Source organism: Notechis scutatus, chromosome 4, assembly GCF_049901735.1.
Source record: "Notechis scutatus isolate UNSWTSFEM ecotype Mainland chromosome 4, rNotScu1.2, whole genome shotgun sequence".
Taxonomy (NCBI): domain Eukaryota; kingdom Metazoa; phylum Chordata; class Lepidosauria; order Squamata; family Elapidae; genus Notechis; species Notechis scutatus.
In genome coordinates, this window is record NC_142012.1 from 61,378,271 (window position 1) to 61,391,120 (window position 12,850).

The 12,850-nt window shown below is 43.0% G+C and overlaps 1 protein-coding gene across 3 annotated transcripts in view; it reads left to right on the forward strand.

Moving 5' to 3' along the window:
- CNGA1 (cyclic nucleotide gated channel subunit alpha 1) overlaps positions 1-12,850 on the forward strand; it is a 31,724-nt gene that overhangs the window by 15,002 nt on the left and 3,872 nt on the right. For all 3 annotated transcript variants that reach the window (XM_087963622.1, XM_087963623.1, XM_087963624.1), the window contains 3 exons: positions 3,476-3,595; positions 9,462-9,557; positions 11,554-11,661. In XM_087963622.1, the coding sequence (XP_087819748.1) occupies positions 3,495-3,595; positions 9,462-9,557; positions 11,554-11,661 (305 nt within the window). In that variant the 5' untranslated portion in view covers positions 3,476-3,494. The remainder of the gene's footprint in view (positions 1-3,475; positions 3,596-9,461; positions 9,558-11,553; positions 11,662-12,850) is intronic.

Sequence of the window (12,850 nt, forward strand, 5' to 3'; positions counted from 1 at the left end):
GGAAAAGAAAACCTAAACAATTTCCTAAGACACCTAAACAGCACACACCCCAAAATCAAGTTCACCATGGAAACGGAAACAAAGAAACAACTACCATTCCTAGATGTACTAATCTACAAAAAAACAGATGGCACACTAGGACACACCGTATACCAGAAGAAAACACACACTAACCGCTACCTCAACGCCCAATCCCACCACCACCCAGCACAGATAAACTCCGTGGCTAAAACACTAATTACCAGAACCAAACGCCTGGCAGACAAGACACACATTAAGACTGAACTATGCACCCTGACTAAAGTACTGACAGCTAACGGCTTCCACAAAAGCAAAATCACCAGCTTGATCCACAAAAACACACTGAAACATAATAGAAACCCAGAAGATGAACAGACCTATGGAACAGCTGTCCTGCCCTACATAAGAGGTACTACAGACAAAATTAGTAAGGTACTACACAGACATCACATCAGGACTGCCTTCAAAACAGACAGAAAAATAGCAGCCATCCTTAGCAACCCCAAAGATAAAATTGACCTGGAAAACCAAGGCATATCGAAGTCCCCTGTACATCATGCCCAGCCACATACATTGGACAGACCAATAGAAGAATAAGTACCCGCCTGGATGAACACACAAATGCAGTCAAAAAGCTGGAACACACTTCCTCACTAGTCCAACACATGGAAGCCACAGGTCATAGCATCAACTTCAATGGCACCAAAACCCTGGCCACTATGGAAAACCCTAGCCACAGAGTCATCAGAGAAGCCATAGAGATTGAAAAAGACCAGAAAGCATGAATAGAAGAGATGATTCCACCAGGCTGTCAATCATTTGGAAGCCTGCACTCACAAACAAAAAATCTCACACCACAAGCCAGGCAAACACCTGGGCACAAACAGACTCCCCTGATACCTCCAGCTCAAACACACCCCAACCAGGCACCCAGATGAAACCCAGCTTCCTAACTAATGATAGCCGTCCATTTACCCGAGCCAAGCTGCACTAAAGGCCTCCAATAAAGTAACACAATGCTGCCAGCCAATCAAGATACAAAAAGAGCCAAAAAACAGACAGAAGATATTAGAGACACCAATCAAGCAGAACACAGCAAACTCCGAGACCAATAAACACAGACCAAGACTCCCAACCAATCAGGATGAAGAAAAAACCATTCTGGCACAGCAATAGGCTGCCCCAAATTTAAATCTGAAACCACTGTAAAAGTCTGACCCACAGACGGACACAATACAGAAGCCTGATGATGGCAGATGAGATTCTGCTGAAACGTTGCTACAACTTTAAAAGAACAACTACAATGACGTGGGAAAATACCCGAACAAATATGTACTGTTTTGTAACATGTTATGTTCTAAAGTAAATGTCAGATTTTTGGCTGGATCATGGGGGTTTGTATTTTGGCTTGAGAATTAATGTAAGAGATGTAGAGTCATTCTGGCCTGAACGGAACTGATTAATGATCAGTGTTCAGATCAATGATTAGTGTTCAGAAGAACATAACAGGAAGATGCCATGAGAACAAGGGTAGTGTCCAAAGAAAGGGAAACAGGTGATACGCTATGGGTGTGGCGTAGGGAATTACGTAGTTGGATAGATTGTGAACCCAGGAAAGGGACAGAGACTGTATATTTGAACCTGTATATATCCCCCAGCCTTCCTGGGGAGGGTGTCTTCTGCTATGAGCAGAATTCCCTTTTGCAAAAGCTCTTTCATATTATTCACTGTCTCTAGATGTATTTTGTGATTTTTCTCACACGGTTGTTAAGTGAATCTGGCTTCCCCCATTGACTTGGCTTGTCAGAAAGTCGCAAAAGGGATCACATGACCTCCTGGGACACTGAAACCATCATAAATATGAATCAATGGCTAAGCATCTGACTTTTGATCATGTGATCAAGTGGATGCTGTCGTAAGTGTGAAAAATGGTTGTAAGTCCACTGTTTTCAGTGCCGTTGTAACCTTGAACCATCACTAAATGAACTGTTGTAAGTCGAGGATTCCCTATACATGATATAACGCCTCTATCTCAGATATTCTTGAGATATTCCTTCCTCTTAGAAGATTTGCCTACACTTATTGCTGGATGTCTGGTAATTTGAGGTTGATGTTTTCTCTATAGATGCCCCAGTTCAGTAACATGTACACCTCGTTGAGAAATCGAATGTTTTCTTTGAGCTTTTAAAAAGCTCAAAAACACTCCTTTTTAAAAGTAGGCTTTTAATCGTCACTTTAAATGCTGGTTTAAAATATTTTTTAATCCCTCCGGTTCTAATTTTTCTTTTTCAATGTAAATGTCCACTATAAAATGTGTATACAAAATTCTCCACGGTATTCCAAACAGGCACGTTTCATACTACCCTCAGCCCGCCATTTAGCCAAACTGTTCCTGAAGCACATCTACCGCCTGCATGGAGTACCATGGAGAATTATCTCAGACAGAGGGGTCCACTTCACAGCCAAATTTTGGAGGGAGTTCTTGCGGTCTATTGGGTCGTCCCAGGGCCTTAGCTCGGCCTTTCATCCAAGCACCAATAGGGGAGGGCAGAGAGATTGAACGCCATGATAGAACAGTATCTGAGGTGCTACGTGAATTATCAGCAGTCCAATGGGGCGGACCTCTTGCCTTTCGCGGAGGTCGCGTACAATAATGCTGTTCACAGTAGCACGGGACAAACCCCCTTCAAGGTAGGGAGCAGCATGGACTTCGTCCCAATGCCTGAGTATCCAAGGGACCCCTCCCTTCCTCAGTCAGCCTGACCGATTGGATGTCAACGCTGAAAGCAACTTGGGAGAATGTCAAAAATGCTCATGATTTAATTGGAGTAACTTCCAGGATCCTGACAGTAAACCATTGAGAGAGCTTGGTATTCAGTGGTATTGTCAGGATTCCAGCAATCGCCCTAATTAAATCGTGACTCTCGAGCCAAACTTCAAAAAACTACAAAGGATTCATTAGAGGCAACATACTGGCACTGCCCTGTATCAAGCCAACTCTGGCATACGTAATTTACAATCCCCTGTGAGCCTGTTTCCCCCCTCCCCTCTGGTTGTGTCATAAATCAGATTCTCCAATTGAACACCTTCATAGGCTGGGTGTCATCATTCACGTCCTCCAATTAAATATATTCGCGGGCAGAAACTCTGGTATTTTAGTTACAAACTTTTAAAGATAAGAGTTGGAATGTACTTTCACTTTCAAACTGCTGCACTGCTCTTCCAGATTTCCTTCCTCTCTCCCTTTTTTTTAATGGCAACTACTAAAACAGGCATAGGAATGTTTTATGAGTTGACTGGTATGAATAAATAAGTAAACAAATAAATAATACTTTGGCTAAGCCGCTGGGCATGCTAGAGATAAGATGGATTAATATTATCAACAAAGCCTTGTTACAAAATGTTGGTCCACTTTGAACATATTTTTCTCTGTTTCTCTCTCTCTCTCTTTCAGATAATAAATTATCACAAGGATGGGGGAGAGTGAAACTCAACACTCAGATTCAGATCCTCGTAATTTAGCGAGCCATGGTAGAAAGGAAAGTCTCAAAAATGTGGAGAATGGTGAAAGCAGGTAAGATGTGGGTGTGCATGAATATATTTTTTTTTGGCTGAGCATCTAAACTTATTTATTTATTTATTAAATTTAAATTCCATCCATCCCATGGTTCCCAGCAACTCTGAGCAGTTTACCTGGTAATATGTATATTGTAATCCTGTGTAATCCATAAACTTGGGTTAGTGTCACAGTTCTTAGGTCTTTGACTGAGTGGCTTTATGCTATAAAGTCATTGGTGACTTAGCGGCCACATACATAGCAATAGCACTTAGGCTTATATACGGCTTCACAGACCTTTCTTAGCAGTATACAGAACCAGCCTATTGCCCCCAACAATCTGGGTTCTCATTTTACTGACCTCAGAAGGATGGAAGGCTGAGTCAACCTTCAGTCAATTGAACTGTTGGCAGCCGGCAGAATTAGCCTGCGATACTGCATTCTAACCACTGCGCCACATTGGCTCTGAGGTAGCTTTTCTCCATGACAATGTATTCTTAACCTGGTCCTTCAACTCTTTCTATAAAGACTGCAAATGAGTCTTTCCACCGTGTTGCTGGTTGCCCTCTCCCTCCTTTTGTTGTCCCCAAAACTGGGCTCTGGCTTGGGGTCAAAGCCGATAAGTCACCGAACACAAGGTGTGATGCAAAATTATACTTTTATTTTGTTACCAAGATATAAGGACAGCAATTCTTACAGTCAGAAGGTGGTCTCGTCCAACCCTTTGCTCTTCCCTAATAATGCATGCATAACAGATAATATTGATTGTGTCATGCCTCTGAGGGAGACTGACTCTGAGGGAGAGGAGGAACAGCCCACAGGGAGTGGAAGTGTGGCTCCGGAGGTTGTGGAGGGCAGAGGCTGGTTGAGCAGTCAGAGGAGGACCCAGGCCCAACCCCTCTCCATCCTAGGGCACGCAGGGGGGAGAGGATAAGGGAGAGGCGTGGTCTACTTGGGAGGAGAGGACCTTGATCCTCTTCATGGGCTGCAGCTGTGAGAACTGAATAAGAGGACGGACCTGCATACTGGCGAGTGCTGGAAACAAAGCATGGAAATATCTCTACTTTATGGTCCCTCTCTGAGTTTGGCATCCTTCCTAGTGTATGTTCTGATATCTGTGGACGTCTTCAAGCCCTTATCTTGCCTGGTTTGTGTTGGTTTTTTTTTTACTCTTTATAATTTAAACGGCATTCCCTCCTTCGTGTAACTGCTTGTGTGAGAGTTTTTTGTCTTCGGTCAAGGATATTTGGAGCTTGGAAGCAAAGTGAAGGAATAAAAGGGGCTTCACCTGTTTTCTGTGACTCTGCTCGTTTTGTCTCCCACCCTGGGTCATCACAGATTGGTCATTTGGATTACAGCCCCCTAAACCCTTGACGCTGGCTATGCTAAATAGCTAAAAGTCATGTCACCTGCTTTTTCACCCCAGGTCACAGGTATCTTGCAAAGTGTCCTAGTTTCATGTGCCAGCTATGTGGTTTTTGGGGTTTTTCTTATAAGCGAGCTATTCTTGTTTCTAATATCCTGGCTAGTCATAGGAGGAGGGAGGGAGGGAGAGAGAGAGAGAGAGAGAGAGAGACAGAGAGGAGCAAAACTGCTTAATTTGTCTGTTTTAAGGCAAAAAGATGTTTTTTATCAGAATTCATATTCCTCACTCTCATGTCCATTACATCCACACCTGGGTCCTATCCAGGGTTGGGCTGCTGGGGCTTCGCAGGGGTTGGGGAGAGCCCCTAGATAAGATTCTGTGCAGTTCAGAGAAACCCCCAAATCCCACTCCTGGCTGGCCCCGCCCACCTTGCCCCTCCCCTCCCAAGAGTCCCCATGAGGCACGTTTTGGATGCAGGTAACTGCAGGGCGCGCGTGGAGGGTTGTGGTGGGCAAAAACTGGGCCTCCCGGAAGTTCAGGAAGGCCAGAAATGGGCCTGTTTCCAACTTCCAGAGAGCCTCCGGAGCCAGGGGAGGCCATTTTCATCCTCCCAGAGGCTCAAAGAAAGCCTCCGGAGTCCGGGGAGGGCAAAAATGTCCCCCTCTGTGGTGCAATAGGCCAACTAGGCCACGCCCACCATGGCCATGCCCACTCTGCCACCGGGCAGAGAACCCTTTGCTAAAAATTTTGAAGCCCACCCCTGTCCTGTCTCCACCTACGACCCCTCCTCCGATGATGATCCCCAGGGATCCTCATTTGTACATCATCTGATCCTTCCCTTCCTTCCCCTTTTCTCAATAGTAGAACTTTTTCCAGAGAGCTAGGTTTTCACCTAATCAGAGGTGGCATTCAGCAGGTTCTGACCAATTCGGGAGAACCGGTAGTGGAAATTTTGAGTAGTTTCGAGAACCGGCAAATACCACCTCTGACTGGCCCCACCCCCATCTATTCTCCGCCTCCCGAGTCCCAGCTGATTGGCTGGGTCTTCTTTGGTTGCCCTGCACAGGAGAACGGAGCTGGAAAGCAGGTTAGTGGGGTGGGGAGAGAATGGGGATTGTGCAGTATCCTTCCCCTGCCACGCCCACCAAACCATGCCCATCAAGCCAAGCCAAGCCAAGCCACACCTACCAAGCCACGCCCACCGAACCGGTAGTAAAAAAATTTTTGAATCCCACTACTACACCTAATGTGTCAGAAGTAGAATAGAAGTAGAACCCTAAGCCTAACCCTAAACTTTGACCTTGTTAATTTCTCAGTTGCTTTGTCTTATTGCTGATCTAATTAACCCTGGGTTATGAAAGGTGCCATTTACTTCTACTTATGTATACGTATGATGATTCACACAGAGTACTATCGCAATTCTGGTTGTAGTGCCTGCCACTCCTTAATTTTGTGTGTATCATAGTGTGGAAAGGAAACTTCACGAGGACAGTGGTGTCACCCAAGCAGGAAAAGCCCAAAGGAAACATCAAGCCAGCCATAAAACAAACTTGCATAGGAAAAGGAATCAAATAAAAGGTATTAAAGAAGCCCCTTAGACAAAAGCCCAAATAATTAAGAAAACAAGAAAAGAAAACCCTTCCAAATCAGCAAAACAAACAGACAAAAGACACAAAATATATTGCAAAGGAGACAGACAGGAGATTGCCACAAAACAAATATAAGAAAACATTAGGACGAAACGAAACTGATAATCCAATCAAACCACCCCGCGGAGTTTACCCTCCGGCGGAAATGAAGACAACCCCTGACAGGATTTAAAACATTAAGAAATACAAACACAAGCACTCACACACAAAAGGAGAAAAAAAGTATAAAAATCAGGGGCTTATCATACAAAGCGAGCTAGCCCCAGGAACGCAGACTTCTTGCTATCTCTCGCCTTCCTGAAAATAAAAAAGATCCAGCTTTCAAGCAGTTGTCTGTATCCTTGCACCGGAGCTCTCCCAGCAGGAAAATCGAATCCTCAGAAGAAAGGCATTTTTCAAGCCTTTCAACACCAGTAAGAAGAGGTTAATTCACTTTAAATGCCTTGTTCCAAGCTTGGGTAGCCAGGATTTGATTGAATGGTGATTGAATGGTGCTTCAAGAACTCTTAATCTGTCATGAATTACTGGTAGCCCTCGACAGTTCATTTAGTGGCCGATCAAATTCAGGTGCTTGGCAACTGACTCATACTTGTGATGGTTGTAGGGTCCATGGGCGCGGGGTGTGTGTGTAATATGATCCCCTTTTCTGACCTTCTGGCAAGCAAAGTCAATGAGGCAGCCAGATTTCCTTAATAGCCATGTTACTAATTGAACATTTGCAGTGATTCAGTTAACAACTGTGACAAATGTCTCACTTAGCAACATATTGTGGTCGTAAATTGAGGACTCCCTATATATTCCAGTGCAGTCAGCTGAATTTATAAAAGGGTTGGAGGTCGGTGCAAAGTGGGGACAAGCATTGCCTGAATCCTTTCTTTTCCTAGCTCCCACATGTTCATCTAGAACAGAGATCTCCAAACTTAGCAACTTTAAGACTTGTGGACTTTAACTTCCAGAATTCAGGCTTGTTGAATAAGACTTGTAGACTTTAATTTCCAGACTTCAACTTCCAGCATAGCTGGCTGGAGAATTCTGGGAGTTGAAGTCCACAAGTTTTAAAGTTGCCAAGTTTGGGGACCCCGATCTAGAAGGCTAAACTAAGGAACAACATTTTATTTGAACTTGAATTCAGTTTTTCATATGACTCAGGACCTTAATAAAGAACAGTTACAGATTAGATAAAGATAATAAGAGTTGTTTAAAGGCATCATACTCCAATCAGTAATTACAGGAGAAATTTTGTTTAATGAGAAAAGATAGTAGACAGTTGAAACAGGACAGACAAAGAATATAAGTACAATGATTTGAATTGAGATGAAATAAATAAAATAAAATTAAGAAAGTTAAAAGAGGGGAGAAGCTATGTAGAAAATGTAGAATAGTAATAAGATATGGAATGGAATATAAAAATGAGCATGAACTTGAATTTGTGTCTGTACGAAGAGATGTAACCCGGGATTATGCTGCTTTCAAAAAAGATGTTTTACTTGTATTTCTTTTCTTTTTGTGAAAACTCAAATAAAACTGATTAAAAAAAAAGATAATAAGAGTTGGAAGGAACCTTGTAGGTCATCTAGTCCAATCCCCCGCCCAAGTGGGAGACCCTACACCATTTCTGACAAATGGCAGTCCAATCTCTTCTTGAAGGTCTCAAGTGATGGCGCTCCCACAACTTCCAAGGGCAAGCTGTTCCATTGATTAATTGTTCTCACTGTCAGAAAGTTTCTCCTTATTTCCAGGTTAAATCTCTCCTTGTTCAGTTTCCATCCATTATTTCCTTGTCTGGCCTACAGGCGCTTTAGAAAATACAGAGTGGAATCTCTCAACCTTAGCAAGTTTAATATGTGTGGACTTCAACTCCAGCATTCCCCAGCCAACAGGTTTATCAGACTGTTACAATACAATCTGTAGCCATAACAATTATGCGTGTAATAGATTAGAGAGTAATTTCTTCGGTAAAAAAGATGGCGTAAGAATGAAAGAAATGTCAGAATACTTTATGGGATTATAAGTTTAGTTGATCGGGGTCATAGACCAATTGGAAACAAATTCAAAATGAAAACATCAGATTCCCAATAGTGAGTAGTAAGCAAGAGTATACGGTACTATATTGGGAATATTTTCATGACAGAGTCTCAGCCGGTCCTTGAGTATTGAAGATTTGTCCTGAAATGAATACCAACTCCATCTCCTTTGTAGTGCAATGATGGTTTATTCATTAGATCAGCAAACAACAAATACTCTTATCTGACAAGAAAGGCTAAAAGCCAGGCAAGGTTAGCGTTGGGTTTGAGTTTGCTCCCTTTTATCACCATTATCATGAGACACACCCCACCACACCCAGGCCTATACACAGTTCTAATTCTGGCCACGCCTAAACCATTAACCCTAAATGCTATTAACCCTATAACATGTCTACATCCCTAACCTATTCCAACCCTCACTAACTGTTCCCCACCTGTTACCACCTTCACCATGTTTAACCTAAGGCTTACTTACCACCTATATGTGCCCCAACCCCCTCTAACAATATGCACCACAATACATGAAAAGAGCCATTTCTAGCCCCGCGGTTGCTTCAGGCTCCATCCTTCAGCCCCGCAGTTGCTTCCGAATCCATCCGGCAGCGACTCTCAACCCCATCGGCCAGCATACAAGCAGAAATATAGATCCAGCAGCAGCAGAGGTAAGGTGACATTCTCCACGGCCGGCTGACTTGCTCCGAGGTGGGTTCGGAGCTGATGGGCTCTGTTGCGAGCTCAGAGCCCGACACAGAGTAATTAAGTGAATTAAAAAAATAAGACAGACTAAGAGTAACTTTATGGTGAGGGTGCTATTTTTATCAGTTATATATATTTTTTTCTTTCAGCAAAACTGGTGATACAAAGAAAAATAACACGGTGTGCAAAGAAGAGAAGGATGAGAAGAAAAATGAAAGCAAACCTGAGAAGAAAAACAATGAGGAGTAAGTGCTATTAAATTTCTACACAGAACGATCTTCTCTTAAAATGCATTACTGTCCAAGCCAGTTTATAGACAAGATCTTTTGGTTCTGATGTTATTCTACGGAATTAGTTCAGACAAGAAGCACATCAAAGAACACTAGCTCTACCTTTATAGTAAGATTATATTAATAGAATTCCACAAGTCCCAAAGCCCACGCCTTTCCTTTAATTTCTCCAGAAATTTAGGGAAGCCTTCTGATTTGCTGAGGGACGCGGTGTTTTAGCCACTGAGCCTGTCGGTCAGAAAGATCAGCAGTTTGGCAGTTCGAATCCCTAGCACCACATAACGAAGTGAGCTCCCGTTCCTTGTCCCAGCTTCTGCCAACCTAGCAGTTTGAAAGTATGCAAAAATGCAAGTAGAAAAATAAGGACTACCTTTGGTGGGAAGGTAACAGCGTTCCGTGCGCCTTCGGCATTTAATCATGCCGGCCACATGACCACGGAGACGTCTTCGGACAGCGCTGGCTCTTCGGCTTTATAACGGAGATGAACACTGCCCCCTAGAGCTGGCATGTGTGCTTGCCTGCCACTTGCACAGAACCATCTCCACTCCTGACCCCCAGCGGTCCGCAAAACTGGAAAGATTAGGGAATTCTGTTTTAGTTCAGCTCCCCAGCTATAACATAGATGATGCTATTGATTAGGAGGCAGGCAGCCTGCTGCTAGGTCCTGATGGGACTTACTCACTACTCACAAGTGACTCCAACTGGGATGTTTCGTCATGCTTATTTGCACCCACATTAGTTAGGAAGGCAATGCTAGCAAGCAACATCTGGAAAGCAGAAGGTTTTCCAGTGTCCTCCATGCCTCAATCTGCAGATATTTTAGCCTTCTCCTTGGACTGTGACATGATGGACAATTGAAAGGGGTAGGACTGGGGAATAGAGTGGGGCAGTTCTCATGTCTTGACATCATCCACTTTGGGGTTTTGAGAGAGGACAATCTGACTCTTACCCCGGAATTAAACCAGTGGTCGCCAACCGGTGGGCAGGGGACCACTGGTGGGCCGCGAGGAAATTTTGGTGGTTCGCAGAGAAATGTCACCCCCAAAGAACCCCCCAGAAAAAACAATTAATCCAGGCTGCACGGGAACACAAGGCTGCACTGCCCACATGGCCCACCCACCCACCGGCCCCCACCCTCGGCTGAGTGCCAACCTTACCTTGAGTAGAGCCATGTGAGCTGGAACTGGAAGGTAAGACCAACAGCGGGGGAGGGAAATCCGCCCTGGGGTGGCTTGCTGACGTTAGTGGGAAAGTCGGTCCCATATTCCAGAGCTGCAGTAGTCACAAGACTTTGGTCATCTTGGAGCAGCTCCTCCAGTCCATGGCAGGCCGGTACACCCGGGTGGAGGAGCAGCTGGTCCGGGATGACCAAAGGGCCAGTCCTGTGACTACTGCAGCTCTGGAATATGGGACCGACTCCCACCAACGTCAGCAAGCCACCGTCAGTCAAAATTCATATTAGTGGTCTGCGGGATTTAAAATTATGAGTTTGGTGGTCCCTGAGATCCAAAAGGTTGGCGACTCCTGTTCTATACCAATGTTATATGGCAGATATATCCCAGGGCAGTAGCTCTTTTGAATTCTGCTGTATAGTGCAGTGTTGGTGTGGTGTCTCGGGTTTCTGGTTCAATGTGTGAAGGGTGAAGGATATGTGTTTGTGTTTATTTTCATGATCATGATGTGCACTGAAGTTGGTGTTTGATTTCGTTGTACGATGTGCAATGACAATAAAGTAAAGTAAGTAAGTAAGTAGATAACTACCTATGTCTTGGCATCCAAACGGAACAACTGTCTACTTTCTTTTTGCAACACCTTGAGCCAAAGTTAAATTGTAGAGATTTCTAAGAAAGAGTTGATTTAGTGAAATCATTCCTGTTTCAAGTTGGGCCACCATTTTGTATGAATGGTTAAAGGGTGAATGGATAATTGTTCCTTCTGGTTACCTCTTCAGGGGGAAAAAAGAAATATTTGTCATTGATCCTTCTGGAAACCTTTATTACCATTGGCTGTTCTGCATCACATTGCCTGTCATGTACAACTGGACAATGATCATCGCTAGGTATTGTAATATTATACAAAAAATGACCATATTAGAAGTGTTGCAGTATCTTAAGCTCAGCTTCCCAACTTGGCATCATCCAACTCTCTTGAGCTTCGACTCCCATAATTGTTAACCATCAAAGCAATTGATTGCTTTAAACAGAGAAAGAACTTCTTTCTTTCTTAATCTTTATTTTTAATTCTTGTTGCATTCTTTGAAACTGTTTTCACCTGTCAGCCACCCAGAGTTGTTGGGAATCATGTGGCCTGCACATTTAATAAATAAATAAGCAGAAAATATGATCCATAACAAAGTTGATCTAATTAAATTCATTGAGAAAATATTGGTTGTCCAGGGTTGTGGGTTAAGAAACATCTGTGAACAATGGAGTTCTTGGCAAAATAATAGCATAACATAGTGTAAAATATGTATCATTCTCCAGTCTGCAATACGGGAATAAGGATATTCACGTAAGAATACTTAACAGCCATACTGATGGCTGCTGACAAAATGTACGTACACTCTTCAAATGTACGTACACTCTTCAAAGTTTCCAAAAGTGTTTTATACATTGTCATTTGCCAAACATTCAGACTTTTAAATTAGGAAATGAATATCTGTGTATTATAGATTTGAATGTGCGGTTGATTTAACCTTAGGAGATAGCTGATTTCCATAATGATGTAACACCCCAAGTTTCAAGGAAGGTTAATTTAAAAAGGAATAGAGATTTATCCAAGGTTTTTATTTAGCATTTGAAGCTGATATGGGCTTGTGAATATAGTAAGTGAAATCTATAAGCCCCAATGTCGTATTGATACTAATATTCAAATACAAATATTGATTTTTATAAATGTTAAGTAATGCCTGCTAAGCCTTTTGCTGGATGTGAATTTAATCATTTGTCACTTGATGGGGCTATTAACATACATCCAAAGGTTTCAAACAATCTCAGATGGTCTCATTAATTATCTTGGTTGCTCTTCTCTGCACTCTTTCTAGAGTCTCAGCAGCTTTTTTATAGTGTGGTGACCAAAACCGGATGCAGTATTTTAGGTGTGTCCTTACTAAGGCTTTATAGAGTGGTATTAGTACCTCCCTTGATCTTGATTCAATCCCTGTGTTAATGCAATTTAGAATTACATTGGCTTTTTTGGTTGCCGCCACATACTACTGACTCATATTTAATTGATTGTCCACTAGGACT